The sequence below is a fragment of the Lissotriton vulgaris genome, chromosome 12 (assembly GCF_964263255.1).
Source record: "Lissotriton vulgaris chromosome 12, aLisVul1.2, whole genome shotgun sequence".
Classification (NCBI taxonomy): Eukaryota; Metazoa; Chordata; class Amphibia; order Caudata; family Salamandridae; genus Lissotriton; species Lissotriton vulgaris.
The window spans coordinates 350,010,754-350,034,017 of record NC_141700.1 but is presented as its reverse complement, the minus strand read 5'-3'; the positions used below and the strand labels follow the sequence as shown (position 1 = coordinate 350,034,017).

At 43.8% G+C, this 23,264-nt stretch overlaps 1 protein-coding gene across 2 annotated transcripts in view; it reads left to right on the top strand.

Moving 5' to 3' along the window:
- The window catches only part of MYLK3 (myosin light chain kinase 3), a 709,471-nt gene that overhangs the window by 21,241 nt on the left and 664,966 nt on the right, over nt 1–23,264 (top strand). The window contains exon 1 of one of the 2 annotated variants that reach the window (XM_086945116.1): nt 18,153–18,414. The exons of the other annotated variant lie outside the window; for it this stretch is intronic. Within the exon in view, the coding sequence (XP_086801242.1) occupies nt 18,322–18,414 (93 nt within the window). The 5' untranslated portion in view covers nt 18,153–18,321. Of the gene's footprint in view, nt 1–18,152; nt 18,415–23,264 lie in introns of those variants that run through there. 2 annotated transcript variants of the gene reach the window in all.

Below are 23,264 nucleotides of genomic sequence, written 5' to 3'. Positions count from 1 at the left end.
TTTGTTGTAGTTGTGGGAAGGGTTCCTGGGCCAATAGCTAGTGTAAACTTCTTTACTCTCCTGTTGTCTCATAGGGGTTAGCTCTTGGATGCATCCACTTGACTGAGGGTTTCCTCCTCTGTGTGCACTGGTTATGTCTTTGGCTTTTGGGGCTTCTTGTGATCCTCGGCTTGCTTTGGCTCATGCACTTGGTGTTGTGTAGGGCTACCTAGTTTAGTCTTTCATTTTTTCTGTCTGGACTTTGTTTCCCAAAGCATCCAACCAGAAAATGGAATCAGGATTAAGGTGGGGTGGGAGGCTATTTCCAGCATGCTGATCTACCCCATGATGTAAGAACTGGATTTAGGAGGTGGAGTCAGGGTAATAAATTGCCTGTAAGTGATCAGATTAATCATGATACTCCACTAATCTGGGAGCTCCTACTCCTCACACCCCTTTGACCCCCCGCAAGCCATTCTATCACTAACCACTGGTGGCTCCAGCACTTTCGGAGCATTTATGTATCCTCTGCCACATTAGCTCTTTGTGGCCCTGGACCCTGGTTTGTGTGTTTGCAAAAGTCTGGGCACTTCCCCCTAAGTCTGCCATGGGAATAGAGGTTGGGTGCAGAAGATGGCTAAATTCCATGTCCTGCACCACAGGAGAACATGGACAGCTAGATGTAATGTACATAGTTCTTTACTTTGGCAAGGGCCTAAAGTATATGATTATGCAATTTAAAAAAAAACTTTGTTAAAGGGGAATTAAGAGTTAAATTGTAAAATGAATATTGTTTACCAATGAACAAAGGAATTCCCCCTGCAAATTCAATTGGCTGGATGTTGCGGTTAGGGTGGTTATGGCAATGATCCACAACCTAAAAACAACTGAAATGTGTCAATTATGGTGAACAATCCAACCACAAATCTACTCCAGCCTTGAATTGCTCATTAACCACACATGGCATCTCATATGACATAATCAATATATTCATTGATGACTTCAATTTTGACATCGATGACATTACTATGAGTGATTAATAGCATATGAGACCATTTATTGATGGGAACTTAAAACATCATGCATCTATTTAGTGGTGTGTAAAGTTGCTTTGTTTTCTATGTAGAGCACAGCTAATTCTTGCATGAACTTCTGATGTTGCACGTGCTACGTGACTGTATGCACCGGTGTGAAAATCACAACTTTCGTGTTGCTTTTTATTGCATGGCTCCGATTTTCACCCTGTATTCGAAATTATAAAGAACCTCAATTAACTTTTCATTTGAATTGCCCACGCTCAGTTACACTTGCATTCTAAATGTTTGAGAGATACCAGTGTCTCGGTAAGCACATTGATCCTGCAAGTCACAGTGAATGCTGCTAGCAAGGGCCTTGCTCCTGCAGTGCAATTCCGATTTCGCCGTTTCAAGACATTTCTACTTGAACCAAATTTTGAGGAAGAGACTCTTAAGCGATCTGCTTGAGCATACATAAAACAGGTAACTACACAAGCTACAGGTTGCACAATAATTAGCTTTCATTTAAGATTACGCTTAAGTTATATAAATTAGGCACAAACATGCCTATTGTTGACAAGACAGAGAAAAGCATTCGTAAAACACTTTTTCAAAAAGAAATATATATGAAAGTCCAACATTGTCAGTGCTCACTGTTTTTCTGAATTTTAAGATTATTGTACAATGCTAAAATTACAAAGGAAGTAACTTGAATATTGAATTGGAATGAAATGCACAATGGGAAACAAGGACACTTGGGATCAATCCCGGATTCCTCACTTGGCCAAACTGAGTGATCCAATGCATTTGTTTTATTTCACTTTGATTCCTTTTTTTATTCATTATCACATATTGGAGCACCTTGAAATACATGCTTCCATGACCTGTTCTGTACAAAACCTTCTTTTGTTCTTGATTTAATAAACTATAATATTGTCCATCTATAATAACTCAAACCGCCCAGAAGGGTCCACATGACAACCGACTTGGCTGCTAGCTCACCTTTGGCATGGTTGGCAGGCAGGGTGTGGAGAGGCATAAATGGTTTCTACGTTCATATTTGAAAAGTATCAATTTAAAAAAAATCTTCTAAATGCACTATTTTATTATCTGATGTACTAACGAGAAACGCTTCTGCATATTAATGAAATGCGCCTTTTCAATGTTAAAGAAACTCTGTCACGTTTTCGCAAGTTTGTTGCAAGATGTCTTTAAAAAAAGAGTGTTCCAAAAGATTATTTGGTGCAGGGCACCTTCTTTGCTTCTTTTCTTTTACACCAGTTAACCTGTAAATAAAAACTTGCCCGTTTTTTTTAACGTTTTTCTGAATGTTAGTTCTCAGTCATGTAAACAGCTGCCCAGTGCTGCTGTTCACCAGGTATCCACGTGTAAAGGTTAGGAGGGCCGTACTTTGAGTATAACTGATTTATCATAAGAAGGTTGATCATCTCACCATTCATCAATTTCCAAATTCTATTTTTTTTATTAACCAACGTAGTCATTGTAAAACAAACACTAGCACAATCTAAAGAAAATAGAATCTTCTATAGATGTTTTAAAAAATCTCAGAAATTCCTAGAAAAAGCACACAGTTAGGTTAAGCTACAGATACGATTTTAATTTACAAAGACACTCAAATTCGCTACTTATAATTGGCTATGAAACTATACCTAACATTCCAAACCTCTGGTCATAACATTACATATCATTTCGCCATTGACCTAATTGATAATCTCTTAAGACCTGCAGTTGTTTTGCTGATGTGTTATTTATTGCTATGTGATGCGCTGTGTTATGTATTGTTCTCACATAGCACTCTGCCTTCGGCCAAGTAATGAGCCCAGGCTTTGTGAGGCTGCAGGAGTTGGAGTTTAGGCTTGTCCTTCAGCTAGGCGTGTATTCAGCCACTGTGTGGCCGTAACACACGGCACATGGCATTTGAACATGCACCGCTGGAATTGAGTGAATGCCCGGCTGCAGTAATACCCTATATGGAGAATAACCCGCTGTGTATCGCTTTTGCCTTTCATGGCAGTGGTTGGTTATAATTCCTTTCCTTCAGCCAGGCCTCGTGCTGAGACTCAGAATGCACATAAACCACTGTGCATTGCCATCATGCTATACAAAGGACATATGGGAGCAGGGCATGGTCTTTGGCCAAGCTGTGCACCCATGCAGACCCAGGCTGGTTTGCAATTTCCAAAATAGGGTCTTCTGTAGGCATCACTTTACCCCTACTTCGCCATAGCAGTGGCACGTTGGGCTTTGCATTTGATATAATAGTAATGAACTCTTGTTTCATAAACATCTCACAGTCTGTGTTGAGCCTAATGAGATTTAAATTATTAAGCCTAAGGAAGCTGTGCTTTATATGTAACAGTTTTTCTTACCAGAGAGTTACAGTGCCAAGGGGGTATGTCTTAGAGTAAAAAATTGTACCCACCACTAGAAAATTCCACAATTTGCACAACCGTAGGAAACGATAAACATTTAAAACAAATGCAACCTGTGCCCCACCTACAACAGACTTCCAAGCAGGAGAATTGCTTCCTTTTATGTATTTTTAATTATATATTTATTTTTAATAATATTTGTATTTTTTTATTTTCAACTGCTTTTGGGTTTGCTAACTCTACATCTTGGTGTATGAACCCATAAGTGCCCACAGAGTTTGAAAACCCAATCCCAGTATTCACTGGGTTTCCAAAGTCTGCCTCAAAGTCTAAGAAGCATGTGGCAAAAATATATCAGCCGAGAGTTCAGATGTTGCTGAAGCTGCCGGAACAGCACCTTGAACCCTTTAAAGCTGGATGCAATTGAAACGTTTTTGTGCCAGCCAGTCAGTCAGTCAGTCAGAGCACAAATAATATCAGAGCAAGAGTAGTTATGGCTACGGATGGCTGCACAAATACTAGTCTTTTATGGTCATGTTAGTAGGCACTCACCCTCTAATGGTCAAACTACTCTAAAACCATAGATCAATTTAAACAGAAAAAAACACAAAAGGGAGTGCCTGAAGAGTCCAACAATTGTATTATAGAGCTTGTTCATCATTTTCTTTCTCACGTTAAACACATAGTTCAATGGTGTCAGTCCCAATATACTCTTCTTCACTACCGAAAAAACATGGGAGGTCTTATGTGAAGTCGCAAAAACAGTTCTCTTTATTAATCTTCAATACATCAAGAACATCTTTCTTCCTGAGTATCAAGCAGAGCAGCGCCTCAATCCGGCTATCACCCGTCTGCCAAGTTGGCGTCTCTGTGAAAAATGGCAGGTGATAGAACAGATCCAGGTGCTGGTCTGCTTGATACTCTGGAAGAGAGATGGGAACTATATGCCCCTAAGCAAATGGGTCCCCATTAAATAAATGTCTGATATCTAGACCAGGCATTTGCACGGTCCGAATATACTGAATTATGGCTCATTTTTGGTAACCATACCCAGAAAGACAAACTTTTAACCTGACGAAGTCCACATGTAGTGGACGAATTGCATTGGCTGGTCTAAATCATTTTCTATGAAAAAGGAAAAAAAAGATTTTTTCACTTGCAAAGAATGGTCTAAATTTATATGGAACTTTGATTAGTGTGGTGCACTTCACATTTGCTTGTGGTCATTCCTGTCCTTTTCCTGTAATGCAGTGCTGCAAGGTGGCTTTCTGTGTTGTTACTTTATCATAAATAGTCCGTTGTGTAGAGAGCCCCTGTTCCTTTATACATGTTGGAAGCAGGGGCAGATAATTTGGGGGTCGGGGGTCATATACAACCTCAAATTACAGGTGAGTAAAATGTGAATAACTGGGATGTTATACACCCTGGTATTCTTAATGACATCTCAAGCTCAGTGAATAGCATCTCCATTCTTCAGCTATTCATCTATATTTCTATGTTATTCATAAATCTGGATCTGAGGATAAACCAACTTTGAAAAAAGTAAGAACTGTTCAAATTTGAAAAGACATGGGTGTCTTTTCATTTTTTTTTTTTTTAGGTACAGTGACTGTCTGAAGTATAGTGAAGGTACTTTATGGGGCCCACCGATCAAAGAAATTGCGATATTATAATCCGACCCTCGGTCTAGGTCCACGCTCTCCCATCAGCTCTGCTGTGCCATCTCTTGCCTCCAGACCCCGCCCTCCTTCTTGGGAGGTTCGAGGCTGCTGCCTGCTCCTGCGCCTGCTGCCCGCTCAAACTGCGACCAGACTGCCTGCAACCACCGTAACCTTTCTCACCCGTTTTTTTCCTTAATTTTTCCCTGTTGTGCCACTGTTATTGTGCCCATCTGTGTCTTGCTCTAATTCCACCACTGTTTTTATTTTCTCGTTTTAGCTGTTTTGTTTGCATCCTTCTTGAGGCGGAAGCCGGGAGGTTCTGTTCCTGACATTTTCGTGAATTTTGTAATTTTAAAAATACTATTGTACAATTGCTTGATTTAATAAGCTTTTAGACTTCCCCTCACCTCCCTGCTGCCTGGGCCACTCTCAGCCGAGCATAGACACTGGCGAGTCGGTCCCGGGTACTAATTCCACGGCAGACATATTGGGTGGGTTCTGGTGCTCTGACGCGCTCTAGTCGAGCTTAAAAGGTGTTTCTCAGAGCCCTGCGCCTGATTAGCTGTTTTGTTTGCATCCCTCTTGAGGCGGAAGCCGGGAGGTTCTGTTCCTGACATTTTCGTGAATTTTGTAATTTTAAAAATACTATTGTACAATTGCTTGATTTAATAAGCTTTTAGTCTTCCCCTCACCTCCCTGCTGCCTGGGCCACTCTCAGCCGAGCGTAGACGCTGACGAGTTGGTCCCGGGTACTAATTCCACTGCAGACATATTGGGTGAGTTCTGGTGCTCTGACGCGCTCTAGTCGCGCTTAAAAGGGGATGGGCATGCCTCCGCGCAGCGGACTTGAGAAGCGGACGCACCGGACCTGCGCCGGAGTCGTGCCAGAGTCCTGCCCGTCTGCGCCAAGGAGGTGCCAGGGGCCAGACCGACTGATGCGTCGGACCCCTCTTACTTCTCAGGTGCTGTTTACTCCCTTAGACCCCCCCTGGCGTTGCGGTCATAAATACGCACCGGAGGAACTGCAATATGGCTTCGACTGTCGGTGCTCTAACACTACTTACAACACCTCTCCCCCCGCGCCCCTCTATGTATTCCGTCAGTTAGGGAGATACAATCCTTTTCTCCCCATTCTGGAGAATCTGGTTTCCTTATAAATGCTCGCTCATTAGTGAAAAACAACATTGCATTTAGAGACTTTATCTCAGAAAACAAGCCTTCTTTGGCCTTTATTACTGAAACTTGGGGCTCAGATTCAGCTGGTCCTGATTTGGTTGACTCCATCCCTGAAGGCTACGCCCTTGCGAGACTCAACAGAACAGGTCGAAAAGGTGGGGGAATTGGTATTTTACATAAAACCTCTTCAACTTGCCGTATCGAATCCCTCCCCTCCCCTCAGAACTCCTTCCAGGCCGTTCATTTTTCCCTTAGTCCCTCACCCACAGTATCCTTCACGGGTATTTTAATCTGTAGGCCCCCGGGCCCGAGACTGGCCTTCCCCGCCTGTCTCCTAGAAATTCTTGAACCATTTATTGACAAACCTAATTTCACCATCCTTGGCGATTTTAATTTTCATCTTGAAAATTCTAATTCGCCTGACACGAGTCCTTGGCCTCCTGTGGGCTTTCACAAAAGGTGGGATGCTCAACTCACTCCGCGGGTCATACACTAGATGGGGTCTTTACTAATGACCCTAGGCTGGTAGTAGGCCTTCCCATTCCCCTTTCATGGTCTGACCATAAGTCAGTCCCCTTGGAGTTCACATCTGGGCTTCTGGATCTGCCCTTAAAGGACAATAACATCTGGACTCTGAAAAGGAATTTTAAAGGACTTAACAATGAGACCCTTAGCCCCCTTCTCGCAAACTTTGTCCTCCTCTAAATCTGATACGGATATTGCCGCTCAGGAGCTTGTTAATATCATCACAGAGGCAGTTGATATTCTTGCCCCCGCTAAACCCGCAATTTTAACTGCCAAACAGTCATATTTTACCAATTTGACTACCTCCCTCTGCTCCCCCAGAGATCTTTTTAATATTGTGGATTCCCTGTCTCTTATTCCATCTCCTGATCCCGTTGTTGCATCTCAAAAACTTTGTGATGAGATTTCCTTGTTTTTTCACACCAAAATCGGAGACATTTATTCTGACCTAGAAGCCCTTAATTCCATCCAGGACTACGCTCTGTTAGCTGATCTGCCTTCAAGACCCAGCTCGCCCTTGACTCCGAGAGGACATTTACCTGATTTTCCCCTCCTGTCCCATGAAGTCTTAAATGGCCTGCTTGACAACCTTAAATCGGGATCCCCCTTAGACCCCTGCCATCTGTGATGAACTTGGCAATCACGAACGGCGTCTTCCCCGCAGCCTGGAAGCTGGCCATTGTCAAACCTCTATTAAAGAAACCCACCTTGGATCCTGGGATTCTAAAAAATTTCCGTCCAATATCCCTCCTCCCTGCCCCCGCTAAGATGCTTGAGGCCCACCTTAATCACCATCTGAGTGCCTTCCTGGATAAAGCTAACCTGCTAGATCCTTCTCAGCATGGATCAAGAAGGCTTACAGCATGGAATCGGCCCTGACAGTGGTAGTCAACAACATCCGTGCTGAGGTCGACAGAGGTCAATCTACTATTCTTATCCTGCTCGACCTTACAGCCGCTTTTGACACCCTGTCCCTCTCCATCTTGGCCATGCGACTTGGTGAGATAGGAGTGGAAGGACCAGCTCTGGGTCTCCTGACATCCTTTCCTAACCAGCGTGCCCAAAAGGTCAAACTGGGTGACTTCCTTTCCCCGGCCAAGTCTTTGCATTGTGGGGTCCCGCAGGGCACACTCTTCAACATATATGTGGCCCCACTTGCAAGACTTGTTAGATCTTTTGGACTGGAAGTCCTGTCGTACGCCGACGACACTCAGATAATGGTCTCCTTATCCCATTCTGTGGAGTCCACAGCCTTAAATTTTAAGAACTGCATGGAAGCTGTGGCAGGTTGGATGACATCGAATTTCCTCAAACTCAATGGGGAAAAAACTGAGGTCCTTGTCTTTGGGGGCAAGCAAGATCTCTGGTCGGAGGAGTGGTGGCCGCCTGCTCTGGGAACCTGCCCCAAGCCTTCCCTTTCCGCTCGGAATTTGGGGGTTACCATTGACACCACTCTTGCTTTTGACAAACAAGTTGGCGGGACCGTCTCCACCTGCTGTGTGGTACTAAGGATACTCAGGAAACTCGTTCATTACCTCTCCCCTGATGCTCGGAAAAAGATCTCAGTGGCCCTCATTTCCCCTCGCTTGGACTACTGTAACGCCCTCTATCTTGGCATAAGTAAAAAGCTAATTCATCGCCTTCAAATTGTCCAAAATGCTGCAGCTAGGTTTGCTGTGGATGCCCCCAGACGTGTTTCCGTCTCGGGGATCAGAAAAAATCTCCACTGGCTTCCTGTGCAGGCAAGGATCAATTTTAAGGTTCTTGTCCTCACCTACCGTGCTCTTCACGGTCTGGGTGCTGAGGACATTGGATCTCTTGTATCCTTCTACACCCCTGGCAGGGACCTGCGATCAGCTCATAAAAATCTTTTGATTACACCTCGAATTGCCAAGGCAAGGTGGGGAGAGCTTTTTTCTCCCTTGCCCCCAAATTGTGGAACACGCTTCCAGCCAACCTTAAAGCCCAGCCGTCTCTTGCTCTCTTTCGAAAAAGTCTAAAAACCTGGCTTTTCTCAGAGTCCTACCTGTAAGCTGTCTCTCCTGGGATCCCCCGACCACTCAGCTGTTTCCATCATATGCGCCTTGATGCCTCCGGGTTAAGTAGCGCCTTACAAATTCACATTCATTCATTCATTCATTCATTCATTCGTGCCTGCATGTTCCTTTCGCCGCTGCTGCCCCTGCGGCCCCACCCCCCGGAATTCTCCCGCTCATTCTCCCCCGCTCCCACCTCCCAGCCTCTCCTTCCTCCCACCTCCCCTACTTAATGGCAGCCGCTGCACAGTCGCGCAGCAGGCTCACCACCGGTGCGCCGAAGGCTCGCTAAAGGTAAGCTCGTCTGCTCCCATCCGACTAGGTTACTGCGGCCAGCACCAGAAATCCTGGGCATCCCACTACCCATCACTACGATATCACCACTCTCCTCGCAATCAACCCTCGAAGAATTAGAGAATGCCAACAGGCCTTGTCAAACACGACCCACGGCCAGCTACCCTGCCCCCATTGCCACCAGACATTCATCACCACACCGGCCTCCAACACCGCCTACGCCAGCACCGGCGACACCCTAAAATGCATCCTCCTAAACGTACACTCCATACACAAACACGCCATGGAAATCTGCAACCTACTCAATTCTCACTCTCCTGACATCGCCTTCTTCACAGAGGCCTGGACCAATGCATCCTCCACCCCGACATCAGCATTGCCATTCCAGACGGATACAAGATCCATAGGAAAGACCGCCCAACCACCCAGGAGGGAGCCTCGCCATCTCCCACAAGAGCACCCTCTGCCTCACTACATCCAGCGAAACCTTCCCCTCCGCCGAACACCTGCACGTCCAGATCCAGACCACCCCCAAAGCCACACTCCGAGGAACCCTCGTCTACAGACCCGACCCCTGAACACCCTTCGCCACCACCATCACCGACCTCATCGCACCCAACGCCATCGCCTCAACAAACTACATACTCATTGGAGACCTGAAATTCTACCTGAACAACCCCAGCGACCCCAACTCCACTATCCTTTGTGACAACCTCTCCAGCATCGGACTTAAACAACTCGTCAACACACCGACTCACAGAGCAGGACACACCATCGACCCCATCTTCGCGGCAAGAAACAGCGTCCAATTAAGCCACACAACGCAGCTGCCATGGACTGACCACCATGGCGTACACTTCACCATCAACACATCCAAGGCACCCAAACCAGCCCCACACCCACCAGGTAGGAACTGGAGCAAGGTTACAGACTAGCAACTTAACTCCAACCTCACCCAAGACAACCACACCTGGGCACCCGAACCAAACAACGCAGCCAGAGAACTCCACACCTGGATCTCCGACAGATAACACCCCAGGAAAGCCGCCTGGTTCACCACCACTCTCCAAGAAGCCACATGCACCTGCAGACGCCTGGAGAAGAACTGGAGATACACCAAGACAACCGAAAACCACACCACCTACAAGGACGCCATGATAGACTACCACAACCAGATCAGAGCCACCAAGAGGAACTGTATCCACAACAAAATCCTGGCCAACTCCAAGGAAGTTTTCAGTGTCATTCAAGAATTCATCAACCCACGCAGCAAAGCCACAGACATCACCCCATCCCAAGACCTCTGCGACAAGCTTGGAACCTATTTCCACCTCAAGATTAAAAACCTCTACGACAACTTTATTGGCCATCCACCACGTGCCATAGATGGCCCCCGCCCCCCAGAAACAACAGCCAGTCCACCATCTCCAACTGTACACCAATCACGGCCGAAGACACCGCCTCGACAATGAAAAGCATCTACTCTGGGGCCCTCACCGACCCCTGCCCCCCTCACATTTATCACCGAGCTGCGGCCACCATCGCACCCGAACTACAACGCACCATCAACACCACCTTCAAAACAGCCCCCTTTCCAGACAACTAGAAGCTTGCAGAAGTCAGACCTCCGATCAAGAAGCCCACAGCTGACCCCACTGTCTCCTTCGCAACCAAAGTTGCAGAGAAAACAGTCAATAGGAAACTGACACAATTCATTGAAGAGAATGCTGCCCTCGACTCGTCCCAATCCGGATTCCGAAGCAACCACAGCACAGAGACCGCCCTACTCGCCGCCATAGATGACATCCACACCCTCCTGGACCAAGGCCACTCCACAGCCCTCATCCTACTTGACCTATCAGCAGCCTTCGACACCGTCTTCCACCGCACACTAGTCGCCATACTACACGACGCAGGCATACAAGGAACAGCCCTGGACAGGATCCGATCATTCCTCACCGGAAGAAGCCAAAGGATCAGACTCCCACCCTTCCTCTCTGACCGCACAAAAATCACCTGCAGAGTCCCACAGGGTTCATCCCTGAGCCCCACGCTCTTCAACATCTACATGGTCCCTCTCGCAGCCAACATTGCCTCAACATCATATCCTACGCCGACGGCACCCAGCTCATCCTCTACCTCACCGAAAACCCCACCACTGCCAAACTCAACTTCCAGAAAGGAATGAAAGACGTTGCTATTCTGGATGACCAACAGCGGCCTGAAGATCAACGACGAGAAGATAGAATTCCTCGTCCTCTGTACCACCCCTTCTGCATGGGTCAGCACCTGGTGGCCGACCGCCCTCGGAAGCCTACCTACCTCCTCAGGCCACGTCAAGAACCCCGGCATCGTATTAGACTCATCCCTCACCATAAAGCCACAGGTCAACGCCATCACCTCCAGCTGCTTCAACACCCTCCGCAAGACCTTCAAGTGGATCCCCCCTGAGTCAAGGTAGACAGTCACCCAAGCACTCCTCACCAGCAGACTGGACTATGGAAACGCACTCTGCCCCGGCATCAACAAGTTCCTACTCCGAAAACTCCAGACAATACAGAACACTGCTGCCAGACTCGTCCTCGGCATCACCGACATGAACACATCAGTCAACATCTACAGAGTCTCCACTGGCTCCCTGTGGAGAAAAGAGTCACTTTCAAAATCCTCCCTCGCGCCAACAAATGCCTACACAACAAGCTAGTACACCTGAATGGGGGGAGGGAGTTACTAGGCCCTTGGACAGAGGCCCGTCATTAGGAAGTGGGCTCAACAAAGTCCCTGATGTTATCACTATGACTAACTGTCCATTAAGGGACAATATTGTATCTACGCCCCAAGGAATGTATGAAACCTTCCAAAAAAGGGATAACTTCAATCCGAGTAATAGGCCTAGTGCAACTGTAAAAACATTTACCAGTGTTACAACAGATGACAGTATAGAGGTTTTTGGTGAAGTCACCATCAGAGCCCCTATCGGTCAAGGTAGTTCTCTATTTGTATCCCATAAAGGAATCTCTTTGGGCGAAGCCACCACCAGAGCCCCTATCTGTCAAGGAACCTCTCCATATGTACTCGATCAAGGAACCTCTCCGGGCAAAGGATATACTATAGCCAGTTGGAATATAGCTGGAATCGCAAGAAAGTCTGACTTAGGATGGAAGTAGTTATCAGTTCATTAGTATGTTTGTGTGAAACTTGGAGTACTGTAAATGTTTATTTTGATGGGTTTACTGCATATAATTTGCCTGCAATACCTTCTCCCTCTAGGGGAGACTGCTAATTTTATTAAAAAATAATTTACTGGTGAAAGTAAAAAGAAGTACCAATATAGGCCATCATTCACAGTTACTCTGGTTGCACCACAGGGATGTCCAGGATGTGTTGTTGATCAATTTCTACAATAATATATTTGATTCTACCCGTCATAGCATTGTTTTAGAATTGAAACTGGAATTAGATAAAATTGCTTTTAGGGAAAGCACCTAGCCGTATATTGTTTGGCTCGGTGATTTCAATGTTAATATTTGCCCTTTGTCAATGACAAAAGTGTGTGGGTGTTAAAATGAAGAGGGTAATGATTATTTACACGTTCCACATACTACTTATGGAAATACCCTGAACGCAGTACTGACTGAATTTGATTTGGATACTCTGCAATGTGCTAAGGATAGGAGTGGGCAGGAGATTCCAACTTTCACAGGAAGGTCTTCACATAGTTTTATTGACCATGTTATAGTCTCTGTTAACATTGCAATCCTATGTTCTATCCTGCAGGTTGCTGATTTGTTGATGAGTGACCATAATTCAATTATAATTTGCTTGTATATATGGGGGCGTAAGACAGTTGAAACATATACAGTTATGAATAACATCACCCCGTCTCGCCTCAACGGTATAAGAATAAAATGGAGTGGCACAAACTCCTGTGAAATATTTTTAAAAATCGTCCAGGAGTGTGGCAACGAAATAGACAACAGCTTGTTAGTTGGGACCGAACCACATAGGATACTGTCCAATTTTTTTCAGATCGATGCATGCATTTCTAAATTATTGACTGTGACGTCATCCAGGAAACAAATACAGGCCATGGGTGGGTTTGACCACTCTTGTACTATCTCTTTGAATCGCTTGAAAATAGCCCTTACGAATAAACCAAGGGATAGTTAGTACAGCAGTCCATGCGCTCAGAGTAGAATATAATCTTAACCTAAAACGAAAGAAGAAAGAGCTTCAATATGAGGTGTGGGACAACCTTGCACTCGCTGCTGAAACTCAATAAGCTTGTTTGGGATACAGTAAATTCTAAATTACTTAAAATTGAATCTGTCCCAGAACTTTTAACTTTTGTGAGTAGAGAGGAATGGGTGGCCTATTTTTTCAGTATTTTTTTAATCCCAGCAGTACCTCCTTGGTAGATTTAAATATCCAACACTATTGGCCTATTATCCCGCTTGATATAACTCTGGAGGAAGACCTGATAGGTATAGGAAATAGCAAAGGGGGGGAAGCACCAGGGGCTGATGGTGTACCCATTGATGCATACAAATCCCTACCGGAATTTTTGGGACCCATACTAACTAGAGTTTTTAACGCTACTGTAACTGAGGGTTGTCCATCTTCATGAGGAGAATCTGTAATCATTCCCATCTACAAAAAAGGTGACAAATCTGAAACAAAAAACTACCGTCCGATCTCATTACTCGACTCCTCAGTAAAAATTATGAGTAGAGTCCTATTGTTAAGATTGGAGGATTTGGTTTTGGATAATGATATCATGGCACAGGTACAATATGGTTTTACAAAAGGGTTAGGTACGTTGGAACAGTGTATTAATTTGGAGCTTTTAATTGGAAAGTATACTAAAGTTGAACAGGGTCAGCTTTTTTATGTTTTGTGGATTTAAGTAGCGCATTTTTACCATCTATACATTGATACGATGGCTTTTCAAGCCTATCTTTCATTCGTTACAAGATCTTCCCATCGTTATGTACTTTCAAGATCATGGAGTTCTATGGCCTGTTTTATTTAACCTCGGGCCACCAAAACCTATTATTTAATTCCTGGCCAGGTTATACGAAAACTTAACAACTAAAGTTTGCTATGGCCAGAAGGGTGAATGTACTCCTAATTTTAATGTAAAACGCGGTATCCGTCAAGGTTGTGTTTTAGCCCCCTACTTTTTACTTTGTTTATTAATGAGGTAAATGCCACACTTAAGACGATACAGGCGGACTCCCCAATAATGGAGGGCAAGCAAGTGCCGGTTCTGCTTTATGCGGACAATGCCGTGCTTTTATCCAGAACACTGGTTGGCCTTCTGAAGTTAATAGATGGGTTTGCAGCTTTTATTAATAATAGTAAGTTGCTGATAAACAAAACAAAAACTTTTACAATGGTATGTGGTCCGAAAATTAAATGCCTGAAACCTTTTTTTATCGAGGGAAACAAAATACAAAATGTGGATAACTTTTGTTATTTGGGTATTTCCTTTTCTTCGGATGGGAAATGGAATTATGAAACATCTCAGGTTCGCGCGAAATTGAGAAAGAGCATATACGGTGTTTCTAAATTCGCTACTAATCTGGGGCACCTCCGTATTAAAGATATGATTGAGATCTATAAAGCAAGATGCACATCCGTTGCACTCTATGGGGCTGGGCTTTGGGGTCAGGTAACTTGTCACGACATACAGGTGGAAGAGAACTCTTTTTTAAAGAAACTTTTATGCCTTCCGGCATCATCCTCCTCTGAACTTATCCATTGGGAGGTTGGTCTAAACTATTTGATTCTTTTAATTGCATTGAGACCGCTTCAGCTATGGAGATCATTATGGCTAAAAGAGGAGACTATTTTTACCAAGTCCATTATAAATGATTGCCTAAGCCTGGAAAAGTACTTGAAGATACCCTGGCTTTACTATTTAACTGAAACTTACGGGGACATTTTTGACCAACCTAAATTGGGTATGCGAAATGAAACCTTAGCTATGCCAAAACAGGAGTTAAAGAGCACGTTCCTGTCCCACAAGAATGCACGCAGGAGGGAATCAGTAAGGGAACAAACCACGTATCAGTTTTACCATCTATACATTGATACGATGACTTTTCAAGCCTATCTTTCATTCGTTACAAGATCTTCCCATCGTTATGTACTTTCAAGATTGAGGCTAGGCCTTGTGCATCACCTGGTTGCGTTCCCTATGATGAATCAGTGCCCCGTTTCCCCCTGTCCCTGTGATGGGATTACAAAACAGAGCACTTTGCACTTTCTGTTTCTTTGTGATCTGTTTCTGCCTTTTAGGATTGTTTATCTCAAACCTTTGTTTAAGAAGTGTGAAACCAATACAATTAATGCTGCTATGACCCTACTTTTTGCACTTAAAGAACCTGATATTTGGTTTTATACCGCTACATTCATTCTAAGTGCAATTAAGGCTAGAAAGAGTATGCTGTTCTAACGTTAATTTTACCCTTTATTTTGTTTAGGTAAGTTTTATTGATCCTGCATCGTGCACTTTAGATTTTGTACCTTCTAAAGCCCATGTGATTCGATCCCTTGTAATCATAACCATGCTATGAGTCTATTGTTTACATCTAGAGTTATGTTATAATCTATGCACTTTAAACCGCACTTTGTGAAGCTCCGGTGTTACTCTTAACCCTAATTATGAGAAGTTGCAATGTGTGTAATGTTTAGGGAAGTTTTATTAATCATGTACCTTCTAAAGCCCATGTGATTCGATCCCTCGTAATCATAACCATGCTGTGCTGCTATGAGTCTATTGTTTAAATCTGGAGTCATGTTATAATCTATGCACTTTTAACTGCACTTTGTGAAGCTCCGGTGTTACTCTTAACTCAATGTGTTTAATGTTTACATTAAGAGAACTGATCTAACGTAGGACGAATAATGGAAACTTGTAACTGTATGCCCTTTTAACATGTATGTCGATTTTTTTATCAATTTTAAACTGTCATGTGTTATAAATTGTGCTTTTATGGTTGTATGTCCCAACCAAATAAAGCTGTTTTGAATTGAATTGAATTGCCTACACAACAACGGACCCAAATACCTCAACGACAGAATCAACTTCCACGTACCCAAAAGAAACCTCTGATCTTCCAACCTTGCACTGGCTTAAACCCTGCGCATCCACAGATCCATAGCAGGCGGAAGATCCTTCTCTCACATTGCAGCCAAGACCTGGAAGGAGCTACCAGCAGACATCAGCCGTGCCCCCTCCCTGAACACCTTCAGGAAGACCCTCAAGACCTGACTCTTTGGCTAAACAGATCTGCAGACCCCACCCCTCAGCGCCTTGTGACCCTCACGGGTGAGTAGTGGGCTTACAATTCCCTGATTGATTGATTATAGGCATTTGCTGATTTAATTTTTTTTTATTAAAGTAAAAAAAAAAAATGTTTTAAATGTTTAATTTAAAACTGGGCACCAAGGCCAGATTGACTGGATGCAAGGTGTGACTTAGGCCATGGTCTGTTCTAAAAGCCAAAGTCTGTGCACAGACAGTTCAGAGTGCACAGAGCTGTGTGTATTGCGTGGTGAAAGGCTTTGCACCAAGATCACAGTGCTGATCTCCTCCACCTGTGCACTGTGATTTCTTCTTTTGGTCTCAGACCGGTGTACCTTTTAAATACTCAAAAATATTAACTGAAAATACAGCGCTGCAGAAAAATGATGACTCTTTACTCACTAGAAAATATAAAGTGTTACACAAACATTAAAACCCTCCCCAAAACCTTAGCTTGAACGTATATTCTGATTTGTATAAAAACTTAAATACTCCTATTTTGTATTCTTATACTGTGCTCATATGTTGTGCTCATGTTGTCCTTGTTCAGTGCTGGGAGCAGAGAGTTCTTAGTTCTCGCTGTCCATTCATCTCAGTTCTAATGTTGCTAGGTAGCATTCACTGTTGAGGATGCAGGTTTTGAGCAGTCGGTGGGTGGTTGGAGCTGGATAGCAAGCGGTCTGTTGGGTCCTGTCTACTGTGTAGCCATAAATAAAAACAACTTGAACTTACCTCCGTCTGCCTTCATCACTACATGCTGGAGTTTGCTGTATTTTTTTAATTAAAGCAACTCAACCATAGCTTCATTTGTGACATCATGAGTGGTGAGGTCATAAGCAGTACACAGGTAGGAGTAATGGTTGCAATGATCAACATGATTGTGTTAAGCGAGAAATGTTGCAGTGCCCATAGCCCAAGCGGCAGACACTAAGCTCAGAGTGCAGGTCTTGGCCTTCGCACCCCTACTCTGAATCATGCACAGCATGCGCTGGCTGCTGATTTAAAAATCTTATTCAATTGAGAGCAGGTTATTAGGCTTTGTATTGCTCGCGGGTAACAGCAGCATATTTTATTCTCTATTCTTTGTTAAGACATATAGTTGCAGTAATACTATTCATCTTTATCAAAGAATTTAAATTTTAGCTCCTCTGAACAGAGCAACAGACATTTTTGGGGCGTAAGGGGCTTCAACACAGGGAAGGCCCCTAGACTAGGCTCTACGCTCAGAGCCTGCTGGCATTTTCAGAGGCCAAACTGGGCTTACTCTGGAGGAAGGTGTGCAGAATACTAGGCCTGCCCAAAGGCCATGCCCTGTATGCTTAGCCTGCTCAGTATAGCCAAAGGGGAGTCAACTAGCCTCCGTGATGAGCGACCGGAGTGATGTCATCAATGATGATGGGATTGCTACCACTGCCGCACACAATCTTCCATTAACTAAACACCAAACAACTTTGAAATCGAGACATTAATGCTTTGACTTTTAAAAGGCAAACTATTTGGCAATCCTGGTTGTTGACACATGGAAAATTGAGGTCATATTTGTCCCTTGAGTTCACTGCCAAAGAAAACGTACAGTATTGGTGTTTCAGCAAACTTTGAATCAACACTTATCCAATGACGTAAAATGATGTATCCATGGGACAGCAAGTTCAGACAGCATGGCTGCCTTCCATCGCCACTGATTGCATGTCAATGGCTTAAAGTAGCGGCAGCATATCAGCGCCACAGGAAGCTTGTTGCAGGGATTCAGAGATACTACCGAGTATCACAGATAAGCAGGTGGCATGGCTGAAATGCCTGCTGTAGTGTCTGATAAGATTGAATTCCAGCATTATCGCACGGCCGCCATTCTAGCAAGCTCCATCAAGGCTGTGCTCTTAATTCAGTGAAGGACTTTGGGCAGGCTGGGCGCACTGCCATCTGGAGAACATGGGGACCTTGTACCAGAAATCCGCGCTCCACAGGTCCATTCGCCTCAGCACGGGAGGGTTCTCCGTCTCCGACTACATCAAGAGATTCGCGGTGAGCTTTCATTTTCAATTTGTTTCCGGGCTATGTATTTAGGCACGTTACGTAACCATGACGTTCGGGCATGGCGTCTGGGCTGCCAAGCGGGTGAGCACTGTTTTATGATTGAAACCAATGGGAGCAGCGCGCATGCGAACGTAACAAAACATTTCAAGAGTTGTTGGGAGAAAACCTCTTCAAATATATTTTTATTTATTTTGTTTCAGTAGTGGCGTGGTCATTATATTTCCATCTTGGACCTGCTTTGCATAGGTATGGAGATTTAATTTAGGATTCGCTAATGTTATACCTTAGCAACATTCATGTATTCAGTGTGATCAAATGTAGTTTCAGAGAATAAGTAAATACTATGGCCTAGGGTACTTTTTAATCTATTATGAGAACAAGCCAAGTCTGCGTTTCTTATATAATGGGCAATATGTTTCACTGTGACTATGTTAGAATCTGTTTACCAAAGGTGATTTTTAATTCTAGACTTATTGTCTACCTGCCACTACTAAGGACGGAGAAAGATAACACTTCCTATCGGCATAGATATCTCTATTACTAAACATTTATGTTTAAATGTGACGTACAGAAGTTGTTTTCAATTCATAACTAGAGGGTCAGGTAGCTGAAGTAGATAGGCTTTTTGATGTTGGCTTAGAACGACACTGGACCAGACAATTAGCCCATGGGATTGCTCAGAGAGCTTACCTTTTGCTGCTGACAAAGGAGATCATAAGTTCGAATCTAGACTCAGCGAACTAGGCCTTCTATCCTTGCATGGTGAGTCAATTGAGTACCAAAAATTGCGTTGTAGTAACATCTGTAACTTATAGCACTGAGAAACGGCAGAGATTTGATATTTAGCGCAATATGTAAAAGGTACCTCATGGGCATCCGTAATTAAAATGGGATGTGCCGCTCTTTTCTATGCACTATCTATTTTTGTAACTTACAATTGTACCCATATCTTGTACCCACATAATTTTTTTTATACAATTGTTTTTATCAAACAAGGATATGAGACAGAATGGTGCAACAGTTTGTAGAACAACGTACTAGCCATCAACTTTAGTATGCAAAAGGGTCTCATGACGTAAATGGGCCACGGCCAGGCCCACAGGAATTATATGGCAAGGGAAGTCTAGGTTATGCAACAAGGGTGGCTAAATTAGGTGTCAAGTAAAGAAAAATTATGCAGCATAATGCAGCACATTTTAGGATTCTATTACTTCAATATTTTGTCATTTTTACATAGGTTAACACTGTCTCGGCAAAGGTTTCACCTCATTAGTATCTGTTTAACACCCAAAACACCGCAATAAGCAGCAGCAAGGGGACCAGTCAACCTTTACAAACGGCCTTCCACTCAGTGGCGGCTGCCTCTGGACGGGGGTGGTGATGAGGGTGGTTGGGGGGGTTGAAAAGATTAAAAAAATAAAATAAATGAATGTACCTGCTTTGTCGCCTCCGCTGCACGCCTCTACTCCTTCGTCTTGTCTTCTTCATGGCTGCAGCCTGCACTGGAAGCACCCAGTCTTCCAGACTCTGCCAGCCAAATACGATGCTGCAGGAGCAGCGTCTTGATTGGTCTGAGCGGCCTGTTTGGCTGCTCAAGCAGTGTCTGTGGAGGCTGGGCATGTTCTCCACGGGGCTGTGCAGCACAGCCCATGGAGAACATGGCAACAACACATGACTGTTAGGCCGGCCCTAGAGGGCCGAAGAAAGCATCATGCGCATATAGTGTGGAGTGCAAGCCTCTCCTGCTCCCTCTGCGGCGAGCCAGCCCCACCCCGACCGTAGTCGAAAAGGAAAATAAAATGATAATAACTTCTTGTTATTATCATTTTATTTTTATTTTCCACTACTGAACGAACAGTGGAGCGATGCTCCTCAGCCTTAGCGGAGGAGCCGCCATTGCTTCCACTGCGCAGAAACTTGTGGCACATTTTTTGTAACATTTGGTCCATTTGAGCTGGATTTTTTATTTATCTATAGATTATGCAGCAAATGATGGATTATGTGGGTGTAGGAAAATGCTGCTGCCTCCAAATCGCATAATGACAGTTGCCTTGGTTGGAGTTTACCATCAGGGAAATCTGAGAGCTTCCATCAGCCATCCAGTGAAAGCCTTTACAAACAGGAGGGTAGGGAGGGGTTCTGAGAGGTTTCCAGCCTTCGCCTCTGCCACCGGAGCTCAACACTGAAGAGCCTTACCTGCAAATTCAGAAGTTTCTATCCACTTGCTTTGTGACAGTACCTGACTTAGGTGACAACGGCAAATCTGGTTGATGGGCGTGGTGAAATTATCTGGGAGAGTTTTAAAAGCAACATTGCAGAGGGAGGGGGGCATTTGGGTTCACTCCATAGATTGTGCTGGAACAATTAGTGGTAAATCGCAGAAATTTGGGGTGGTCTCATCCTACACTATTGTTTAATACTGGCTAGGATTTAAATGCGACTTTGAGGAAATAGAATGCGGCTTCTCCCAAATCTTTTAAGGTAAGTTAAGTACTTTTAAATTACACTAGAACAGTAACTTTGGTCAAATTCGAAAGGTTCCAAAAATAATTCTACATGGATCATTGCGAGTCCGTAAACTTGTAATGAAAAGTGTGACTTTTTATCCTGCTCATCCCAATTATGTTTCAAAATTGATTTTCAATTTCGTGATCATTTTGTTTTCACAGTGTGGGAGCATTGAATTCATTTGCTTCCAATAGAAGACTGTCCTGCAGTAATGTACTGCACATTACATTTTTATTACGACTGCTTCTCGCTAGAAGGTACCTTATTAGTTATAACTTCAGGCCACCAAAAAGAGATGTTCCGTGTTTGCAATTCTTACACGAGTGTCCTCTTAAAAAGTAACTACCCCTTTGAGTATAGTGCCTGTGATGTGAATATATGCATTTGCTTAAATAGACACAAATATTTTAATGACAAACAAGGAATCCTGGTTCCTACCGCCCTGTTTGAATTACAATTCAATATTTAGGGATAGTGCTTTTTTTGCAGACAGAAGCCGATAAGTAGTTTATCTAATGGTTATATTAAAACTATTTAGGCACAAGTTTCACCTCTTTTACATTTTGACTAGAGCCATCTACAGCTAAAAGGTGACCAGTTGATTGTTTCAACGCATCTAGTGCGGTGTTGCGCCTAGTGTCTGGCCTTATAGCAATGTTTCATCTATTTGAATTTAATACACATTTCGGGAAAATCCGAAAATGATGCACCATATGGTACCTTGTGTCTAGTCTGATAAATCCACAATTAAATAAAATGCTGCAGCCACTGGATCACAAAATACAGTGCCTTGGATACAGTGTGTATTGTTTTTTCCAATTAAACCCAGGAATGCAAGTACTGAAATTCATAGTGTTAGGGCTGGTTGTGCGACTGTAACACATCTCTTCACAATAGGCCCTTGCCACCCCTGTACCTTCCTTCCACAAATGCTCTATTAGATACATAGACACCATGGACCTGATTCACAAAGGGCCTCCGCACTTGTGGCATAGGCCCCGCAGTCGCGGAGGAGTCTCTGCACTTGGGGCAGAATCTTCACGTGAGAATTCTCACTGCTGACTTTCTGCGGAGGCCGTTTGTGAATCAGGCCCAAGAGCTGCATGTCATGGGACACTTCATTTCAAAATTTAACCCAACAGCAAATTGCATTCTGGGACTTGTAGTTTTAGTTGAAACATCTTTGACGTGCTCAAAAGGTCACAGTCCTAAAAACAAATGCTGGCTGAATGTGTCGTGTGTGAGACTATTCCACTTGGCAGCCATGCAAATACCTTCAGGCACATTGTGTGCCGCTAAAAAGACCATGTGCTTGGGGTGTGCCAGCAAACATAACAATGGCAACCTCATGGGTCCAGGGTGTAAATTACATTAAATGCCGTATTGAGAGCATGATATTTTTCCCAAACCAAGCTGTGCTGGTCACTGGTAAGGTGACCTAAGGTGGGCACCATTTCGGGGAGTTGTAGTCTTGGTTCCCTTTAATCTGATACATTTTACTAGGTCGCAAAATAATATATAAAAGGAGATCTGAGGTCTGGAAAAGGGGCATGCCGGGGTAGTGCCTTTACCACCTTTACCAGGAATATGCCTTTACCATTCATACCTTTACAATGTAATTCATTGTAAAGGCATGCAATGGTAAGGGATACTTGTTGTAAAATCGTGCGTGGTAAAGGCTATGCGTGATGACGGTAGGAGCATTGTAAGTGCCATGTTGTAAATGTATTGTTTGGTAAAAGCTGCATTCTTATGGCTGTTTCCCCATTCCGGGGGAGTGCAGCCCTCTTCTCACACTACCTGTGGCGATCATTGGATGGTCCAGTTTCTGTTAGGAATGGGGTGCTCGTTGAAGGATATAGCACCACCATCCCTAAAGTTTCTGAATGCTTTCCATGGCACTGTATGAACAGAACAAAAAGCAGGTTGAGAAGTTTTTAAGTAAAGAAAAATATTTAGACTTGGTACATACTTAAAAATTTGTTTTTTAAGGGGCCCATCCAGGTCTCTTATTGAGAGGAAGTGTTTGTGGATGTATTGTCAGACTTGAGTGATAATAACATTGTTTTAGGAACAGGATGGTTTGAGTATTTTATTCAGTCTGAACCCCATCTTAAATAAGGTTAAACCTTAAAAAAAGAAAAGGGTGAAAAGTAGTTTTTAGAATACTTCCTTCATCACCATTAAAGTATCAACCTAATTGTTCCGTTTCCATCATGTGGAAGCATCACTAGGATTATACCATTAGCTGGGTGGCCCTTCTACGTACTTTAACCTACCCCATCTAGTTCTATCTTACATAGTGTAGGTGAATATGTAAATATGATCTA